This window comes from Portunus trituberculatus, chromosome 48 (genome assembly GCF_017591435.1).
Source record: "Portunus trituberculatus isolate SZX2019 chromosome 48, ASM1759143v1, whole genome shotgun sequence".
Taxonomy (NCBI): Eukaryota; Metazoa; Arthropoda; class Malacostraca; order Decapoda; family Portunidae; genus Portunus; species Portunus trituberculatus.
The window spans coordinates 18,030,771-18,053,401 of record NC_059302.1 but is presented as its reverse complement, the minus strand read 5'-3'; the positions used below and the strand labels follow the sequence as shown (position 1 = coordinate 18,053,401).

The window sequence follows — 22,631 nt, the reverse complement described above, 5'->3', positions numbered from 1 at the left end:
TTCCGATGTTAATGTCTTGTTGGTAGGGTTGCTGCAGTACTGTGGATGTCTCACGCACACTTTGACACCCGCACAATGAAAAGCTAAAATATTTCATGTTTTCTACTTCTTCACATAGTTCTATATGGCCTATAAAATCAGATGAAGATTGAAGAGACAGGTACAGCCTCAGCAACGGCTCCTATCATCTGCATTCTGATGTTGACGATTACTCCTGTTTTGTGGTGTGTCGTCACTCAATATTCAGTGACTCACTCCTGTCACTCGTCTCTCAAGTTGCACAGACAAGAATTTGTAAGGATGGTTTAAGAGGTATTGTAGTTCTTTCAGTCAGAATACCTACATGTTTTTTTATTGATGTAGGATAGAGATTAACAAGGAAAAGTATTGATACTAACGAGAGTGAGTTTATACAATGCTGCAATCGATCCTTTCTGCATGTAATTTTTCTTCTGGAAGGGGGAAAATTATAAGACATTTCTCCTTTTCTATACCCAACAAGCACAGTGACCTGCTAATGGGTAAGCCGGGGGTAAATCTATAGAACAGCAACTCCTTACATATTCTTTGCTATCACCCCCTTCCCCCCAACAAGCTTGGGGGCACGTGGGGAATCGGGGGGTTTTGTGGGGGGGGAGTCAAAAGAGGCGAGATATGGCGATCTAAAAAAAATCTAAGGACAAAAACCTTACCTAACGTAACCTAACCTAACTCCCCTACAACACTAACCTAACCTAATGTATCCTGACCTAACCGGGGGGGGGGGTGCGCTCCCCCGGATCCCCCCCTGCAACATTAACCTAACCTAGCCGGGGGGGCTGCGCCCCACGGACCCGCCCCTGCAACACTAACCTAACCTTAACATAAACCTAACCTACCGTATCCTTGCTTTGGGGCAACTTCCCTCCCCCCACACTGGTTCTCTTATAGCTTCACACAATATGCCCTACCTCTACCGATACCCCTCCTCACAATACCTTAATGAAAGGATGAAGATCCTGGCTGGTCCTCTTCTCGATTGTACACTGACTTGCATCGCAGGAGCGATGATTTCCCAGTAATCAAATTCGCAACCTTTACAACTAATGTCCCTGGTGGCCATGGTTCAACTGCGCACACAGATCTCTGTGCACCTGTCTGCCCAGCTGTGCCCCGCCTACGAATATACATATAGCAAATTCTCATTGGCGCAGCTTGTAGTGTTAAGAGGTGGTGGCACGTCATTGGACAAAAGAACTATAGACACAATAAGAATCCTATTCAGCAGTTACCCACAAACCCAGGATGTCAACAACAGACAGTCACTTCCTGTTACCCACAAACACGAGATATATACAATAGACAATAGCAATGTTTACTATTTGGACTTAGACTCCGAGTGACGTCTCTAATTTCAGTGAGGCAATGTGACATAACCGTGTGTGACCCCCAAACAAGACCACAAGGTACGTGTTCTCCATTAACTACTCATCATTTTGTGTTATTATTATGGATTAGAGAGGAGGTCCTATTCTAAAGATTTACGAAGCTGGGTTTTAAGGCACACGCAAAGAATCCGTCCCGCCCGCTCTCCTCGATTTCCGACTCCCCTTTCACAGCTCCTCCACCCAGCTGATTTGACGTCATATTATATGGAGCCATGCTGTTAGTCAGCGAGAGAAAGACAGAGAATATGGTAACGAATAAGAGGATGAGAGATAGAGAGAGAGAGAGAATATATGCTAACAAATAAAGGGATGAGAGAGACAGACATAGATAGATTTATTTGGCTCAGACTTTGTACAAAGTATAGAGCACAGCTTCCAAATACTATTTTGCACATTATGGTTACACAATTTTCATATCTACTAAAACAGTACTACCTTGGCGAACATAGCTAGATCATTTTGTGGCGCTGTCCCCGAGAAGCCGTCCCACGCGCTCGCCTCGATTCCCGGCTCCCACTTCGCAGCTCCTCCACCCAGCTGATTTGACGTCACTTACATGAAGTCATGCTATTGGTCAGCGAGAGAGAGAGAGAGAGAATATGAAAACAAATAAGGAGAGAGAGAGAGAATATGAAAACGAATGAGGAGAGAGAGATAGAGAGTATGAAAACGATTAAGGAGAGTGAGAATATGATAAGGAATAAGGAGAGAGAGAGAGAGAGAGAGAGAATATGAAAATGAATGAGAGAGAGAGAGAGAGAGAGAGAGAGTATGGCAATGAATAAGGCAGCGTTTCTCAACCTTTTTACCCCTGCGTAACGCTTCAAATACATCACATGTCTCAAGGAACCCCGCACAAAAATAAATTTATATACCATATATTTCTCATTTAATGTGACCTCAAATTCGCTGGGTGGAGGAGCTGCGGAGGGGGGAGCCGGGAATCGAGGCGAGTGCGCAGGACGGCTTCTCGGGGGCAGTGCCCATTTTGTATCCCGCACCAAGAATCTTGAAATAACTTAACAAATTTGAACTGGTTTGGTAGGTTTCTATAATACACTGGTATGAATTGGTTCCTCAATCTCAAGATTTCTTGATCCTTACATAGAACATGATATTCATCTCATATATCATTTTCATTACATTTTGTGCAAATTCTATTTTCTCCAGGTATCTTCTGGTAACAATAGGTAGTCTATGGTTGCAGTTCTGAATCTACACAAGGAACTTCTTCCTTGTTCTGGTGATCTTACTAAATCATTTTGATCCATATAAGAAATATAAGTGCTGCATGAAGATTTGTTACGAAACGTGACATTCCACTCTGCGATCCACTGAACCTAACGTTTCTTTCTAAAGCAAGTTTTACCCACAAAGGATTACTTCCATTCTGTTTATACCATACACCTGACATACCTGAATGATCTAACAGTGAATTTACATACTTCAGCCAAGGGGACCTGAAACTATTTTCATCATGCAGTTTCAAAAGACTGATACATTATGTAACTAAGTTTTCTTTGTTTATCATTAATTAACCTTAACCAATAATTTAACATTCTACTTTTGATGCGAGTATTTACCTAATTCTCCATAGACCATAAGATCACAAGTAGTCTTCTTAACGCCAAGAATATGTTTAAGAAATGTTAAATGTACAATCTCAATTGCGTTAAATACCTTGTACAGGCAACCCCCGTTTAACGAAGGGGTTACGTTCCTAAAAAACACTTCGTTAAGCGAAACTTCGTTAAGCGAACCGATTATAACAAGTTTAACCCCTGATTTGAACTTCCATTGAGAGTAAGCAAATTGAGAGTGCATCATAGTACAGTAAAAGGTTTGATGAAAGTAAAAATTATGAAGTTAAACATTTAGGTAGTTTAGTTTAAGTCATTATAATGTACACTAATGTATGTATGTACGTAACTTTATAATGTTGATGATCTTAACTTTATGAAGGAGGGAGAGTGAAACGGGAAATACACTAACCGGCAACCTGTGGAATGTAAACAAAGTGCGCATCATGGTACTGCATACAAAACTTATGTACCATATTTCCACAAGGCTTTCCATTTTATCCATTGTAGAGTCACGAGTTCTGGTGGTTCTTTTAGCTTGTAAGGAAGATGAGGTCTCACTAGCCTTCTTAATAGAGTTTCTTGACTTGAAAATAGTAAACAGTAGATGGAGTCAAGCCATGGTGGGAAGCAATGTTATTAGTTTTCTGGGCTTTCTCTTGTCTGTGAATAATACCCAGCTTCACTTCGAGAGTAAGATACTTCCTGGTCTTCTTAGGAACGTTAGGCCACATTGTAGGGGGTTTTGGTGGTAAGTTCAACTAAGGAAGATGAGCTGCTGGTGACGCTGTTATGTTTTGACTGGGCAGTGAGTGGTGCGTGTGATCTTGATCTTGATCCTAAAGGTGACACAGAATTTCTTTTGAGTCAGGCCTTTGTATCGGCAGAGCCTGTGTTGTCCACGAGAGGCTTGATCTTGATCTTTATTCTACAGGTGTCTCAGGATTTCTCCTGAGGCAGGCCTTAGTACCAGCAGCTCCTGATGTATTCAAAAGCCTGTCAGCTTGCATGATACAGTGGGGCTTTCAAATTTGGAAAAAAAATTACCTGGATAAAACTTCGTTAAAGCGAGTTTGGTGTTCGTTAAACGAGCAGATGGTAGTAAAATGAAACCTTCGTTATAGCGAAATTTCGTTGTGTGAACCTTCGTTAAACGGGGGTTGCCTGTATCCCCAGATCTCACAACCATACGTTATTATGGGCAACACCATTGCATCAAATAATTATAATTGTAAATCAATTGGTAAACTAAATTTTCGACATTTTGCAGTCAAACTATACATTACCCTCCTTCCTTGTTGACACATTTTCCTGACATATCTCAAAACTTCCATTATAGCTCAAAGTCATGCCCAGATATTTATATTCATCCATTATATCAATTTGTGCCCCCTTGAAAAGAAAATTATATTTTCTTGCATAATCTTTCCTCTTAGTAAATACAGTGATTTTATTCTTTCTACAATTTATATCTAATTTCCACTTGTCACAATATATTTCCATAGCTTTAAGTGCATTACTTGTACCTCTTTCGTCTTCAGCTACTATGACAGTGTCATCTGCATGCATGAGAACTAAAACCTTGAGCATAGTTTCAATCCATTCATCACCTGTTTTAACAAAATCACAATCATTCTGTAGTAAATGATCTTCAATATCATTTACGAATGAAGAAAACAACATTGGTGATAAATTTTTTCCCTGCCTTGCTCCACTATAGCTTATAAAGAATCTGAGTATTTCTGATTACATTTGACACAAGACTTAATATTATTATACATGTTCTTAATAACTCTCATAATCTTGCCATCAACTCATGTTTTTAGTAACTTATATCACAAACCATCTCGCCAGACAAGATCATATAATCAATATACAAGCAAAACTATTTTTTCTTTGTGTGCAAAAACAAATCAATCAAACTCTTCATTACAAAAATATGGTCTATAGTTGAATGTCCCTGTCTAAAACCTGTCTGAATTTCTTTAATAATTTAATTTTCCTCACAGAAATCAGCTAATCTCACATTTAACAAAGTAATAAATAACTTTCCCAAACAGTATGATGCCTCTGTAATTATTCACTTCAGTAACTTCTCCCACGTCTTTATAGAAAGGAATAATGATTCCAGTCAACCAGTCATCTTGTATATATGTCTCCTGTATCCAAAACTTTGTTAAATAGTTTAACATACAAAGGACATATCATCTCTTTTGAACTTTTTATATACGTATTCATTAATGATGTTATCAATACCACCAGCTTGATTGTTTTTAAGTTTACTAATACATTTTAATACTTCAGCTTCAGTTATTTCTTTATTTAATGGGATATTAGCCTGAATATCAACACTGATATCTAGGTGTTCTTTACTGTGTTCTGTTTCAGCTAAATGCTTAAAATGTTCTTTAAACTTTGTGATTAGAATTGATATATCACATTTTTTCTTTGTTTGCTGTAAAATTAGCCAATACAACCTGGAATCCTTGGTTCTAGCATTTCTTAGCCTTGAGAAAAAAATCTTGTTTTTCTCTTGTTTGAACTCATTTAATTTCTTGTTTGTATTTCTTACTCTTTCTAATCATGTCATTATAGGAGATATCGGTCTTCAAAATGTTGTTCTTATGTTTAGCCTTATGATATTCTTGTCTACTCTCATAACATTGCTTCTCATAAGTTAACATTGCCCTGCTGTTAGATTTCTTTGTGTATTTCTTATATTTGGGAGGAAATGTTTTCAAGGCTGTATCCAGAATTTTTTTTTTAACTCATTAGCAATTTCATTAACAGATTTATGATCAGCATTTTCAGTTACACTCAGGACATGGTTATGGTTTATGTTTTGGGTATATTCGTCAGCTTTATTCTTATTCCATTTACCTGGCTTGATATCTTTCTCACAGTGGTTCAACTTTCCTATCTCTCCCAAGCAAGTTTCTTCCTTATTCAGAAAATTCTTTAAAGTAAATGATATACCACAATGGACATCTGAAAAGAGTGGGTCAAAATCACAAACCTTAAATGTTTGCACCATAGTTAACAGTACAGGTGAGCCAATTACATAGTCTACAACAGTAATGAAAAACATTGCTGCCTTACCAATTCTTAAATCATCACCTACTCTCCCTTGGAATATACACACCATATTATTCTCGTACATTTCCAATAACTTTTTACCATAACCATTAACATTACTTTTGTCACACGAATACCTATCTATTGGGATGTTACACGTAATTCAATTATTTATCATGCCCAATATAATGTTTGAGTGGTCATCATCGGAAACATACTCATTAACATGTTCAATGTCAGAAACAACACTCGTGTGTGCATTTAAGTCACCACATATTACATGGTAATAGTCATCAATATAATAATACCAACAAAACAGTATCCAATGTCTCCAAAAGCTCTACACTCGAAAATCTGGAATTACTTGGTGGGATATAGACAGATGTAATAATGATATGTTTGCCTAAACCTAAACATGACTTGCCAAGAATAAGAGAAAGGTAGGCATCGGAAGTCCCACAGATGAGTTTGAAACAATGCTTCAATTCAGCTTTTACAGCAATCATGATTCCACCTGATCTGTGTAAACAGAGGTTGCTTCTTACGCGATAGAAAACTTCAAAGCCAATGGTATCGAATGAATCCTTCACATTCTGCATATCAATTTCATCACATCTTATTTCACTAAAACACAATATATCTTGAATTTTATACACATTGACAAACTCTGGAACTTGTAACTTACTCTTTAAGTCCACAAACATTTAATATAGGCACAATATCAACTATTTTCCACTCTTTCGGGACTAATCCTGTTCGTATTGAGGTTTCCACAATATCAAATACGGGGTTCAACAATTGATCCTTACATTCATTTAGCAACCTCCCAGATATGCCATCAGGCCCCATTGATTTATTAATATCCAGATTGCTTATAATTTTCCTTACATCTTCCTTGGTAACCATGATGTCCTGCATTTGCTTTATTTACGTAGGTCTTCCTCCCATAAAATGCTCCTCCTTTGTAAACACTTTGCAAAAGTTGTCGTTCAAAATTTCAGCTATATCTCTAGCATCCTCATATACTTCTTCCCCGTTTTTTTACCTTTACTATTGCCTCCCTTATATTTAGTTTTCCATTTATGAATTTGTGAAACATTTTAGGGTCACTATCACAGTTTTCCACCACCGTCTGTTCATATTCCTTCTGTGCTGTTCTCCTTACCTCAACATATCTATTCCTTGATGTTTTGTAAACTTCTCTTGATAATACATCACTGTTTTTCTTAAGTTTCTTCCATGCCTTTTCTTTGTTCTTTTTTGCTTCTTCACAATTTCTATTAAACCACTGTTTATTATTTAAAGTCCTCTTTCTGTAATATGGCACAAACTTTTTCACAGCAGAGTTATACAAATCCATAAATTTATCGTATTTCAATTGCATATCCCTTTCCTGGTATACCACGGACCAGTCAATTTCATTAAAGAACTCCCTTATATGGTTATAATTTGCCCTAATATAATTTAATTTTTCCTCCTCGTTCCACAATCTTATTCGTGCTTAATTCCGTATCCGGCTCAAAGCTTAGGACATCATGATCGCTTCTCCCCAAGGGACATTTATGTTCAATTTCCTCTTTTAGAGAGATGCCCCTGGTAAATACCAAATCCATCCTTGCTGCAACATCTTGTCCCCTGCACCTTGTTGGTGATCTCACTCACTGTGTCATCAAGTTATTTGTTGCTACCTTTAATAATTCCTCTGCCCACTCACCACCGTTCACCACTTCGACTTCGTAGTAGCGTGTGTGTGTGTGTGTGTGTGTGTATTTACCTAGTTGTAGTTTTACAGGGCCTTGTGTGTGTGTGTGTGTGTGTGTGTGTGTGTGTGTGTGTGTGTGTGTGTGTGTGTAATTCACTGTTTTGATCTGCTGCAGTCTCTGACGAGACAGCCAGACGTTACCCTACGGAACGAGCTCAGAGCTCATTATTTCCGATCTTGGGATAGGTCTGAGACCAGGCACACACCACACACCGGGACAACAAGGTCACAACTCCTCGATTTACATCCTGCCTACTCACTGCTAGGTGAACAGGGGTTACGTGAAAGGAGACACACCCAAATATCTCCACCCGGCCAATCGAACCCGGTCATCTGGCTTGTGAAGCCAGCGCTCTAACCACTGAGCTGTGTGTGTGTGTGTGTGTGTGTGTGTATTCACCTAGTTGTATTCACCTAGTTGTAATTTTACAGGGCCTGGGTATCATACTCGTGTGGCTCTGTCTCCATATCTACACACATCCAACTTTCCTTTAAAACTATGCACACTCCTTGCTGACACCACCTCCTCACTCAAACCATTCCACACCTCCACACATCTTTGTGGAAACTATATTTTTCACATCCTTCAAGCATATTCCTTGGCTATCTTTTTACTATGCGATCTTGTAGTTCTATTTAAGTTTTCCTCTCTCAACATCATTTGCTCATTATCCACTTCATCCAGTCCATTCAACAGTTTATAAACCTGTATTAAATCTCCTCTTTCTCTTCTTTGTTCCAAGGTAGGCAAATTCATTTCTTTTAATCTCTCCTCATAGGTCATTTCTGCCAATTCCGGAACCATTTTGTTGCCATTCTCTGCAATCTCTCCAACTTCCTTATATGCTTCTTTTTATAAGGGGACCAAACCACTCCAGCATATTCCAATCTTGGTCTAATTACCATACTAATTAATTTCTTCATCATATCTTTATCCATATAATGGAAGGCTAATCCAATATTTTTATCAAATTATACGTTTCTCCAAACATCTTATCAATATGAGCCTCAAACTGCCCATGGTCTTGTATTATCACTCCCAAATCCTTTTCCTTTTCCACCTTTTTCAACACTACTTCTTCACCCATCTTATATGACCCTCTTGGCCGTCTTCCACTCTTCCCATCTCCATCACATGACTTTTGCTCAGATTAAATTCCATTTGCCACCTCTTGCTCCACTCCCAAATCTTATCCAGGTCTGCCTGTAAAATTTCACAATCTTCTTCACTCTTCACACACCTACACAACTTCGCATCATCCGCAAACAAATTAATATAACTGTTTACTCCTCTGGCATGTCATTATATATACCAGGAAAAGTATTGGTGCCAGCACTGAGCCTTGTGGGACTCCACTCTCCACCACCAACCAGTCCGACTTTGCATCCCTTATTACCGTTCTCATCTCCCTCCATCTCAAGTAGTTTTCCATCCACTTTAACACTTTTCCTTTCAGTCCTCCATAAATCTCTACTTTCCATAACAGTCTCATGTGAGGTACCTTGTCAAAAGCTTTCTTTAAATCCAAATATACACAGTCCATCCATCCCTCTCTCTCTGTATTTTGTCAACCACTCTTGAATAAAAGCTCAGTAGATTTGTTACACATGACCTCCCTTTCCTGAAGCCAAATTGATGATCCGATAATAACTTATGATCCTCCAGGAACCGTATCCAATATTTCTTTATCACCCTCTCACAAATCTTACCGACCACACTTGTTAGAGACACAGGTCTATAGTTAAGAGGCTCTTCCTTACTGCCTCCCTTATAAATGGGCACCACTTCAGCTCTCTTCCACTCTACTGGTACTTCCCTGTTTCTAATGAGCACCTTATAATATCATATAATGGATCAATCAATTCTTCTCTACACTCCTTCAATAATTTTCCTGAAACTTCATCTGGTCCCATCGCTTTATCATCTTTAAGTTCCTCCAACATTTTATATAACTCCTTTTAGGTATCTTAATGTCATCCATGTGCACATTTCCTTGTACATTCTGTGGCTTTACAAACATTGTTTCTTTAGTAAATACTTGCTGAAACCTATTATTTAGCAATTCCGCTATATTCTTAGGGTCATCTACTATCCCTTGCTCTCCTTTTAATCTTTCAATGGACTCTCTCTTTTAAGTTTACCATTTATGAACCTGTAAAACAATTTTGGATGTTCCTTACTCTTGTCTACAATATCTTTTCAAATTTTCTTTCTTCCTCCTCCTTACCCTCACATACTCATTTCTTGCCACTCTATAATTCTCCTTATTTAGTATATTCCTGCTCTTTTCCATCTTTTCCAAGCCACATCTCTCTTTTCCTTAGCCTTAACACAAGTTGCATTAAACCAATCCTTTCTTCCTTCCTCTCTTGGTTTATACTTTGGTACAAATTTCATAACTCCTTCTTTATAATATTTCATAAAAATCTCATATTTCTTTTGCACTTCTCTGATTTGTAACATCTCCCAATCTAATTTTCTGAAATAATTTTTCAAACTTTCTGTGTCCATCTTTCTATAATTCAATCTACCACTCCTGTATGTCTCGTCCTTCCTTCGCTGTGTTGTTGCTATCTGCATTTCCATAACCACATGATCACTCTTTCCCAAAGGACACTTGTATTGTATATCTCCACATAGGTACACTTCTCTTGTTAACACCAAATCCAGTCTAGCCGGTTCATCATCTCCTCTATATCTAGTATTTTCCTTCACCCTCTGTTCCATCATATTTTCCATCATTAGATTAAGAAATCTCTCTCCCATGCTTCTTCTCCAACACCACTTACTAGATTTTCCCAATCCACCTCCTTACAATTAAAATCTCCTACTAGTATCACCTTTCTTTTCCAGATAATACACTTTCCAAACTCTGTAAAGTATCCTTGATCATATTGTCGTATTCCTTAATGTCCAAGAATTTGTTTTAGGAGGTACATAGGTCACCATGATTATTAATTCTTTTCCATCACTTTTTATCCTTATGCTTATCACTTCTGCGTTGTTCTTCCCATACCAAACCTTATCCACATTTATTTATTTCTTCGTCATAATCATAACTCCTCCTCCACCTTTACTCTCTATCCTTTCTCCATATATTATATTTATTATCCAAATTTATCTTTGTTTTTCCATGCAATTTTGTCTCAGTCAAACACACTATATCAGGCTTCTCCACTATCATATAGTCTTGCAATTCCAATCTACTTGACAGTATCCCGTCTATATTAGTATACATTACGGTCCACCCACTGCTCCCTCTAGGGGTTCCTCCGTATTCCTTCTTTCCATATACCACTTTCTGACTCTCTCTCCTATAACTGTCCAAAAAAACTTTTCTCTTTCCTCCTCAGACCGCTCATCATTTTTCCTTCTCGCCTCTTCCACCAATTCCTTATATCTTCTCCTCTCTTCCTCATTTCTATTCTTTCTTACAAACACCTCTTTACAACCTTCTATCTCTCTTAACTTTGATGTTCTATATAGGACATCCTCCAGATTGTTGTGACTTCAGTACTACTTTAATCGGTCTGTTCACTCCTCCTTATATGGACCCAGTCTATGGATCTCTTCCACTTCTTCTTGTAGGTCTTTTTTTTCATCATCATTTAGATTTTTGAACAGATCTCTTACCGTTTTCAATTCTTCCTTAATTCTCTTCAGCTTATATGTTATATTTTGTTCTTTCATCCCAAATATTAACACACTCTTCTTCTTTTCTGCTATTTCTCTTATCAATGTTTCCTTATTCTTCATTACATTAACCAGTTCCTTGGACCTTTCTTTTTTGTCTTCCTTCAACTGATCTTTAATTATTTCTTGTAATCCAACCATCTCTGCTTCCCTCGACTCAGTCCATTGTGTTTTCTTCAGTTCCCATTCCCTTTCAAGCCTTTCATTCTGCTCACTAATCATTTCCTTAAAGTCATCTTTCTCCTTTACTACTCTCTCCATTTTCTCCTCCAACCGTCTCTTGTATTTTTCAACCTCCACCTTTAAATGCGCATTCTCATCCACCAATCGTTTTTCATTTTCCTTTAGTCTCTTAACTCTTTCCTTCAAAGCCTTGCAGAATTCTCTATCCTGCTCCTCCTCACTCCTCTGAACTTTTAATTCCTTCAGTAACTCCTCAAATCTCTTCTCCAACATCACCAATCTACCTTGCAATGTTGCCCCTGTTGAAGCTGGACTCATGCTTTGACTGGCCACTTTTGGCTTTGCTCCCTGGCCCTCATCAACATATTTTGAATTTGGTAATTTATTCCTTACCGGTCTATCCATTTTTCCTTATTTTTCCTGGGAACATGTGGGTGTGTGGTCACTGGGGGCCAGGCCTGGTAGTTACGTGTGTGGTTGGATGCGTTGGCGACTGCTATGGCTGGCCTTTGTGGGTTCCCGCTCCGCCGTTTGGAGTGTGGAGGTTTTCCCACCTCCGATCACTCCCATGTACACGTCACCAGGCTACGTTCACTCTTTACACTCGTTCACTCGCTCTGGTCGCCCCTCAATAGCAATAACTATTCTCACTCAAGCACATTGCTTAGCGTGTGGAGTGTTATTTAGATGCCGTTCATGCGCAGGAGGCACGTCCGTGTGTGTGTGTATGTGTGTGTGTTACCTAATTGTATTTACCTAATTGTAACATACGGAAAAGAGCTATGCTCGTGTTGTCCCGTCTCCATATCTATTAATGTCCAGCTTTTTCTTAAAATCATGAATATTCCTTGCGTTGACCACTTCCACGTCTAAACTATTCCATGCTTCCACCCTTCTATGAGGGAAGCTATATTTTTTCACATCTCTCCTATAAGTGGCCATTTTTAGTTTTTTCCCATGCCCTCTCGACATTCTTTCATTCCACATACACAGATCTTCCCTATCCATTTTTCCATGCCAATCATCACTCTGTATATTGCTATCAGGTCTCCCCTTTCTCTTCTGTTTTCCAGGGTCGGAAGTTGCATTCTTTTCAGTCTGTCTTCATAAGTCAAATCTCTTAAGTCAGGCACCATTTTGTTGCAGCCCTCTGTACTTTCTCTAGTTTCCTTATGTGTTTCTTTAAGTTCGAGCCCACTGTATTGTTGCATATTCAAGCCTCGGTCTTATCATTGCAGTAATTATTTTCTTCATCATTTCTTCATCTAAATATACGAACGCCACTCTTATGTTCCTCAATAAGTTCAATACTTCTCCAATTATTTTGTTTATATGTCTCTCTGGCGATAGGTCATTGGTAATTGTCACCCCAAGGTCTTTTTCTTCATGACTGGTTTTATGTCTTCATTTCCTATCTTGTACATACTCCTGATTCTTCTTTCACTCTTGCCAAACTCTATTTTCTTGCATTTTGTCGTGTTGAACTCCATTTGCCATGTACAGCTCCATTTCCATATTCTGTCCAAGTCTTCCTGGAGTAGTTCGCAATCTTTGTCACATCTCACTTTTCTTAACAATTTTGCATCGTCTGCAAATAGGCTCACATAACTGGACACCCCATCCACCATGTCATTTATGTAGACCGCGAACATTACTGGTGCCAACACTGATCCCTGTGGAACTCCACTCTCCACCAATCCCCATTCTGATGGTCTGTCCTTAATTATTGTTCTCATTTCTCTTCCTACCAAAAGTCTTCCATCCATTTTAGTAAACTGCCATGCACTCCTCCTACCATTTCAAGTTTCCAGATCAGTCTCCGGTGTGGTACCTTATCAAAGGCCTTTTTTAAATCCAGATATATTCCATCAGCCCAACCATCTCTTTCCTGTATTACATCTATCACCCTCGAATAGTAACATATCAGGTTTGTCGTGCATGAACGCCCTTTTCTAAAACCAAATTGACACTCACAAAGTATGTCATTTTTCTCCAAGAAGTCTGTCCATCTATTCTTCACCACCCTCTCACACATCTTAGCTACCACACTTGTAAGTGACACTGGTCTATAGTTCAATGGGTCTCTCTTGTTACCTGATTTATAGATTGGGACAATGTTAGCTCTTTTCCAGTCTTGGGGCACTACACCTTCCCTTAATGAGGCATCAATTACTTCACAAACTTTTTCTGCCAGTTGCTCCCTGCATTCTCTTAAAATCCATCCTGATACCCCATCAGGTCCCACAGCTTTTCTCACTTCTAAACTCCCCATCATGTTCTTGATCTCCTCCACAGTTACTTGAAACTCCTTCATAATCCCTTTCTGTTCCATTACCAGTGGTTTGTCAAAAGCAGTCTCCTTTGTGAATACCTTCCGAAAGCATCCATTCATAGCCTCTGCCATTTCCTGGGATCTTCACTGCATACTCCATTTACTTCTAAACTTTCAATACTTTCTCTATTTTTGATGTTGTTGTTCACATGTCTGTAAAAAGCCTTGGTTGGTCTTTACATTTATCAATTATATCCTTTTCTTGTTTCTTTCTTTCTTCTCTTCTAATCAACACATATTCATTTCTTGCTCTTTTGTAACTTTCCCACTGCTTAATCCGTCTTTTCCTTCTCCACCTCTTCCATGCATCCTCTTTTCTTGTTCTAGCCTTTTCACATCTATCGTTAAACCAGTCCTGCTTTCCAACTTCTCTATGTTGTCTTATTGGTACAAATTTTTCTCACCTTCTTTGTATATTTTTATAAATTCCTTCCACTTTTCATTTGCTCCTTAGCACTCTTGAATTTCATCCAATTTGTCTCTTGAAAGAATTTCTTTAGGTTTCCAAAATCTGTCTTGGCATAATTCCATCTTCCCACTTTATATTCTTCATTTCTTCTAGATTTCTCTTCATCTATCACCTTGAACTCCAAAACTGCATGATCACTCTTTGCTAAAGGGCACTCCACCCTCATCTCCTCAATGACCATTGGCTCTGTACTAAAGACCAAGTCCAGTCTTGACGATGCTCCCTCTCCTCCAAACCTAGTATCTTCTTTGACCCACTGAGTTAACACATTTTCCATTGCCAGTGTCAATAGTGTATTTCCCCATGTTGTCTCTGATCCTTCCATTGACCAGTCCTCCCAACACACCTCTTTACAATTAAAATCTCCCATCATTATAGTTCGTTCACAGCCACCCAACATTTCTTCCAGACATGTTCCTGTATCACTTATCATTTCTTCATATTCCTGTACTGACCATGCATTTGTCTTAGGTGGTACGTACACCACTATGTAGTGCCTCTTTTTCCTTCATTAGTTTCTGCTCTGATCTTTAGCACTTCTGCCTTTCCCATACCTTCTTTCACTTGATCCACCTTTATATCTTTTTAACCAGCAACATCACTCCTCCTCCCATCTTACCTACTCTATTTCTTTTCCAAACATTATATTTCCTTCTCCAACCATCATCAGGTCTTCTCCTCTCTCAGTTTTGTTTCAGTAAGACCCACAATATCTGGGTTCTTGTCCCTCAAGTAATCGTTGAGTTCTAAAATCCCGATATCACTCCATTTATGTTGGAATACATTACATTCCGCTCATATGTAAGTTTCTTTAGTCCTTTCTTGCTGTACTTTTCTGGGTTATGAACCACTTCCTCAGTCTCATATCCAAGATTCTCCAGAAAAACTCTTTCTTCTCCTCTTCTGTCCTCTCTTCATTTTTTTCAAAGCCTCCTTTCTCAACTCATTTAACATTTCTCTTTCCTTTTCACCGAGATCTCTTCTCAACCAAATCTTCCTTGTTGTTTCCTGCTGGGCTAGCCTCCATGACTTCTCCACCAATTCATCTACATCCTTTTGTGACTTAAGTTTGATTCTTATTGGCCTCATACCTTCTCTTGTGAACTTTCCAATTCTATGGAAGTCCTCTATTTCTTGTACTAGGTCTTTTCCTCCTCCTGCACCACATTAATGATATTATTTATCACCTTTTTATGTTTTTCTCTCTCCATTTTACTCGGTGTCTTATCCTCCTCCACACCAAATATCACCACACATCTCTTTTTGTCTACAGTTTCCTCACCAATGTCTCATTTGACTTAATAACCTTCACCACTTTCTCAGCAATCTTCTCTTCTATGATCTGTTGATCTATAATTTCAGCAAGGCCCAAAGTTTTCTCCCAGACTCTTTGATTTCCTTTTCCAGACTTGCAACTTTGTAATTTACCTCCTTTCTTTCCACTTCCTGACTTTTTTTCCATTCAGCCTGCTTCTCCATCACTTTTCCTAGAGATTCTCCACATTTTCGCAATTCACTTTAATTAGCTTAACTTCCTCTTTCAGTGCTTCATTTTCCTTCTTCATATCGGCACAGTCTTTCTTTACATTGTCATAACTCGTTTCCAGGCCCCCATACTTTTCAAACAGTTTTTCAATTTTACCTTCCAACTCCAGAATTTTCTTCACATAAGCGCTCTTCTCCATTATTCCTTGAAATCCTGTGAAGTCTGATTCATCTTTCGAGTTCACGGCCGCCATGTTGCGCAGATGTAAACAAACCAGCTGATGGCTCAAACGCAGGCTACAGTTTATATTTACCTTCCCTGGACATTATTTTGCTAATCAACAGTTAACATGACTATATGGAGACGGGACAAACATTACCAGCTCCTTTCCCACCTTGGTTTCTCTTAGGCAATGGTAACTGTAGAATTAGAGATGATTGCTCTGGAGCTCAGCGACCACCTCCGCCATCGACGATGTCCGTGTGTGTGTGTGTGTGTGTGTGAAGGTGCTTCTTATATTTTTGTATTGTCAAACGTTCTGATGGTTGCACAAGTATTTGAAAGTAGTTTGGTATACTGGCACGGTGTCAACCAAGGAGTTTCGAGGCCCCGAAATGGAGTTATCTAATGAGCACAAGCAGTGCAACAGAGGCATCCAGAAGCGAACACCACCATCCTCAACAAGCTTTGTATTCATCAGCTCTTACCACTGCCAGTTGTGAATCTGTGTTGTTGCACTTACCTACTAGTTTAAGTAAAGAAGAAAACTTTGGACTTTGTATTATTACTGCCACAAGTTCACTAAAGGTTTTGGACTGTTCCACAGCACATGCTTTTCTTCCCCAAAATATATACTGTTTAAAGTGAAATAAAGGTTGATTTGTTATAGAATACAACAAAAATTAATATACTAGGGGTGGGCAAACTTTTCAGTGCTGGGGCCACATTACAAGAATCACAATCTTATAGGAATGTGCACTATATTAACCCAATTATTAATATTTGAAATACAAAATTAAAAGCTTCTAAAGAAAAGCCATTCTCCCATGCATATGCACACCTGCTGGAAGAAAATGAAATACTCACAATATTATTTGGCATTATTTATTAACTTTTTCTTTCAAATTTACTAACATTTGTTGGGCCACATGAATCCTTTAGCAACCCACATGCAGCCCACAGGCCATAGTTTGTCCATACCTGTAATATATATACAAGGAAAAATTTGTTAATTTAACTCCTTCAATACTATGAGGCATTTCCATATTAATTCTGGTTACTATTTGGTGATGTTATACAGCTTCAAAAACTCACATGGAAGATTAAGATATTGAAATTGAAGACTGTGACCATTAATTTTCTGACCACCATAGCCCCTTCCTAATGTCAATAAAATAGTGTAATCATTCACAAATCTCAAGGTAAAAATGTGTCCCTGTATTGAAGGGGTTAACCAAATATACAAAGGAAAACAGTGGCATAGTGGATAAGGTGGTGAGTGTGGGATCAGGCAGACACCCATGTGTAGGTTCGAATCCCAGCACATATCGCTTTGAAGCTAAGCCATTTGTTAAATGGTTTAAAGTTAGCTACATGTCACCATGATACCCAGGTGGTTACACCAAAGATGCACTTGGGTGGTGATATGGGCCCTAATATGGGTAAATAAAATTGCCTGTGCCACTAATGGGCAAAAGCTGAAGAGCACTTCCCACTTATACTCTTCAAGTATCCCTACAGGTGGCCTAGGACATAAAAAATAAATAGATAAAAACAAATAGATAAATAAATAAAATACATAATAATTGCCAGACTTGTGTGAGCATCAATAAGCAAAAATGAAGATTTGGACAATTAGGTTTTGGAATTCATTACTTTAAGAAGGAATCAATAAAGGGCTTGAAAAAATTTAACTGAACAGTACATCAGCTGATGAATAATTAAACTCATATATGGCTTTGACAGTACAGTATACTTATCCTGTATTGATGTCTGTAAATATTACTTTCCAAGAAGTGTTCTTTTGAAATAACTATGTATAATTGTAATATTTTACTACCTTTTTGTTATACTTAAATATTTTTATAATAAGTAAGGCATGCAATATGGGCATATTGGAGTAAAGTCTTCACCATGATAATTGTATCTTCATTTTAAGTATTGTCAAATTTTCATAGATAGTGTTGTATGATGAATAAATGCAACTTACCAAATAGTATTGCATAATCATAATTTTTTTCTTCAAGACACTAAAGTTACAAGCATGTGTGTTTTCAAAATGGTTGCAGACATTACTCAGACTTTATTTGATCAAACTTTTCTCTGATCTTCATCAGGCTTTGCTGTACTGTTGTATAGCATTTGAAATCAGTGTGAAAGCTTCACAAAATCATGATTTGAGAGACAACAATATATTCACAGACTGTCCTGGACAAGGAAAATTAAGTTATGTATCACATGTAAATGTAAAGTAGTATAATTGTCACTTTTTTTCTCATTTCATACTGACCAAGCAGATTTCAATATGACTAATGATTTAATCAATATTTTTATTTGAAAACATGGTTTTTCAATTCCTGATTAAGTCTTTTTAGTGGAGATCTCTATTATTGACTGGCAGAAGAAGGAACCATTGTCCTTAAAACGTAAGAAAATAAAAAAAGAAAAGTTGACTTCTAAAGACAAGAGAAACTGGATATGTAAAGAGAAGACAAGAGAAGAGTTCATGTAGAATGGCGGACTAACATTCTAAGAAGATTAATTCAGAACCATTTTGAGATTTTCACTGTATTTGTGCCTGGGGTTGTTCCTTTATCCTTGTTTAGTAGTAGACTTTAATAACCAGAGTTAAGTATGGAGTATTTATAAACATGAAATGATCAAGCTGAAAAGTGTCTGAAATAGCTAAAAAAAAATTTGTTGATTAAGATTTTAACCTCCAACCATTATTTTAAACAGGTTTTTAGTGCATGACGTACCTTATGGGAATAACATGCTGGTGCTGGGTGTAGGAGCAGGTGTGATAGTGCTGACAGTGGTTTGGGTGGTAGCTGGTGTGGTTCTCCTTGCTTGTGCGCATAGGAGTTTAGTAGCAGCAGTTGGAATTGCCCTCATGGCCACAGTACTATCCCTTGCCCTACTCCTTCTGCCCCAGCACTCAGATCCCCACCAGCCTGTTGTGGAAAATGTGGTATGAAAAATTTATAAACTTTCCTATTGATACAGCAAAACCTCAGTAATATTTTTAGAAATAGTCTTTTTGGAGAAATTTAATATTGTAGCAGTTTTTCTAAATCTAACCTGCTAGTGGCATAAAATTGGTGTACAAATTTGATGGGAAGTAGATCATTAGCATGATAGATATTTTTTTAAATATTTTTTTATTTAACTTTTTGATTAATTTGTCTTTTTATTCAGAAGACAGGTAAATGCACTGATAAACAGATAATATAAGGAATGAATACATACATTTGTTTCATTCATTCTTTGGTGTCTTATTTCTTTTGACAAATGTTTTTTTATTATTTGTTTCTTTTCTTCTATTGAGTATGTTTTAACATTATTTTAGTAATATGTTTAATTTCTCTAATGTTATGTGGAAAATTAAATGAGTATTAAAAGTTTTTTTCCTCTGACAGTAATTGTGTTTTGCCAGATACAATGATAATGTAATACAATGTTACTTGTCAATTATTTATTTTCTTATTTACATGTCTGATTTATTTGTTTATTTGCTGATTTAGCTACTTGTATTTTATCGTAATTATTTTAAACTGTGTTTTGAAATTGTTATTGAGTTGTAGGAAATGGAAATTGAAAATTACAGAAATTCTTTGTCAGTTAATGACAAAATTTACTTAATTGATATCAAATTGCAAATTGAAAATGTTTTTTAACCTTTTATGATAATCAACTTGTACTGCAACTAAAATAGCTCATAGTGAGGTTTTGCTGTAGGATAATTTGTGGAGTAGTTTTATTTTTATAACAGTTTACTGTTTGTAAACATTTGATTATCTTATAACTATTATTTCATTTGTAATTAGATATATTACATAAAGTACTTTTCTTTTTATTTTAGGCAACAGACCAGCTCTTCATTCCTCGAGTTGTGATTTTGCTGTTGTTGGCATTGTCATCACTGGCAGGGCTTGGAGCTGTAGTTGTGCACTGGACTGATCCCAATTTAGCCAGGCCTCTCAAGAAAATTAAGCTATAGATTACCCATGCAAGTTATGATAATCATCATGGTCATGTTGAAGTTTGTTAAGTGACTGTGAGTGTAAAAAATAATAACAGAAATGCTTAACAACCCAGCAGTTCGATCTCTGCTACAGCAGGTAGTGGCAAAACCTGTTGTCGGGCGACATGCGCAACAGCTTGCATGCACTGTGGGCAGGAATTTCCACAGTAGTGAGCCTGCCATGGAAATTTTTATGGTAAATAGTGAAGATGATTTTAAGAACAAAGTCATGCGAAGTCCTGTTCCAGTCATAGTGAACTTTCATGCCGAGTGGTGTGAGCCATGTCATTCCCTCAAGCCTCTGTTGGAGAAGATTGCTCAAGAAAATGAAGGTCACCTCCACTTGGCTGAGGTATGGTAAGAAAGTTACTTTGTTTAGATAACATGACTTTTTATGTATATAAGAGAAAGGAATGAAAGTGGATATGCAAGAATGAATTGCAAAAAAATTAATAGATAAAGTTTTAATTTGTGACTATCATACTCTTACAAACATGAGTTGAATATAAATTATTTTCCTGATTGTTGCTCCTTCATACTTCAGTTTTATGCATGTTATTTGGAAATCTTATCGTAAATAACGTTGTCTCCTTTCCTCTCATGAAATATTATTCTTTTTTTTCCCCAACCTCCGTCATTCATTTAACATTCATCTACAGTATCTCTCTCTCTCTCTCTCTCTCTCTCTCTCTCTCTCTCTCTCCTTTTGCCACTTCATCCACACTTTTATGCATTTCTTCATCCATACATATCATGCAAGTCAGCATATCTCTTTCCATCCCCCTGCATATTCTTTTCATGAGAAAATACAGTTGCATTACTATTTTTGTCATTACTAATAGTGAAAAATTGACATTTTTAATCTAACATATTGAATGAAATGCAAATAATATATAGAATTATATATGTACTTATTACAGAATATAAGTAAGAAACTGAAAAGGAAAATGACTAATATTGCACTTGATGATTGCCTCTCCACAGGTGGCAGTGGATGAACACCTTGATCTGCTGCATGCCTTTGAGGTTACTGCAGTGCCAGCAGTGTTGGGTATTCATCGGGGGATGGTGGTTGAGAAGTTTGTTGGTCTAGTATCTCACAAAGAAGTTAAAGGTTTTGTTGATAAATTGCTAAATAAGTAGCCCCGTGTATTAGGTATTTGATGAATTTGTAGTATTAATGCAAAGAACAGGTTCATTGATAATACTGAAGAAATTTCTGATGCAGTATAAAGATATTATAGTGTAATGTAAGTGTTACTTTGTAAATGTGTAAATTTCCTAAGAAAATTTAGCAGATGTAATTTGAGGGCTTCCTTAGTCACTATTTCAAGTGGTACTTTGTAAAGAAAAGACCAACACCAAGGTACTAGAGGCCTTATGAAGAAATTACACTATTTATGTACATAATTATTGTTGTTTATTTTACCTTCTTGTTACTTCCATTACCTAATTAAAAGACAGTATTGTGCAATCTAGACAAAGTATGGGAAAGTCTTTAAGTAGTACAGTCTGTCAATCTAGACAAAAGTATAGTATAGTTTTTGGTTAGTAGCCTCTTCAAAAGCATAACTATCAAGTATATGTCAGCATTAAACTCTCATACAGACAGCATTGTTTTTCTTGTGAGACCTCTTATTTTGTGTTTGTCAAGTTAGCATATCAAGAGAAATTATCATATGATATTTATTACCTTTTTTATTACCAATATACAGTGGTACCTTGAGATACGAGTTTAATTCATTCTGTGACGGAGCTCATATCTCAAAAGAATTTTTTCCATTGAAATGTATTGAAATACCATTAATCCGTTCCAGCCACCATAAAAAGAGCAGCCCCATTTTTTTTTTTTTTTTTTTTTTTTTTCTTCTAAGAAAAAGGTCTTAGGTCTTCACAAGCTTCTGTATATGAAAATTTCATTTTATGAAATGATGTGAAGATTTTTTTGCTTCATATTAGGAAAAAATTACTCAGCATACAATAGATACAAAACAAAGCTCGAAATTTCTGCGTGCAGAAAATTTTCAAATTCTCGCCATTTAGAAACTGATAAAAAATAATAAATAAATACCATACTTTACATCTTGCAAGACACTACATCTTGGAAGACACACCCTAATATTTGAAAGAAATTTCTAAGAAAAAAAAGTCATTCTCATACAAGAACACATTCACGTGTGTGTGTGTGTGTGTGTGTTTACCTGTATTTACCTATTTGTGTATTACAGGGCCCGAGCTAAGCTCTCTGTGTCCTGTCTCCTTGTCCATTCCTGTCATATCTCTCTTCATCTGATTGACACACACCGCGTCAACGACATCACTGCTCAGTTTATTCCACTTATCAATGCTACGATGCGGAAACTGTATTTTCTCACGTCAT

At 37.2% G+C, this 22,631-nt stretch overlaps 1 protein-coding gene across 5 annotated transcripts; it reads left to right on the top strand.

The window, feature by feature from the left end:
- The first annotated feature begins 157 nt into the window (after positions 1 to 157).
- On the top strand, positions 158 to 21,662 carry LOC123498684 (thioredoxin, mitochondrial-like). 5 transcript variants are annotated; one of them, XM_045246029.1, is made up of 3 exons: positions 158 to 294; positions 20,090 to 20,608; positions 21,236 to 21,662. In XM_045246029.1, the coding sequence occupies exons 2-3, from the start codon at positions 20,310 to 20,312 to the stop codon at positions 21,342 to 21,344; spliced, it is 408 nt and encodes a 135-aa protein (XP_045101964.1). In that variant the 5' UTR covers positions 158 to 294; positions 20,090 to 20,309; the 3' UTR covers positions 21,345 to 21,662. The 5 variants fall into 5 exon arrangements, with proteins under 5 accessions (XP_045101964.1, XP_045101962.1, XP_045101963.1 ...); XM_045246027.1 differs by having other exon boundaries at positions 161 to 294; positions 20,090 to 20,603; XM_045246028.1 differs by having other exon boundaries at positions 164 to 312.
- The last annotated feature ends 969 nt before the right edge of the window (positions 21,663 to 22,631 follow it).

What these genes read in the sequence shown, in the direction of transcription:
- LOC123498684 (XM_045246027.1), top strand. Translation starts at nt 20,310, where the DNA reads ATGCTTAACAACCCAGCAGTTCGATCTCTGCTACAGCAGGTAGTGGCA. An exon ending in GTCACCTCCACTTGGCTGAG is followed by an intron (nt 20,604 to 21,235) that starts GTATGGTAAGAA and finishes GCCTCTCCACAG; the next exon opens with GTGGCAGTGGATGAACACCT.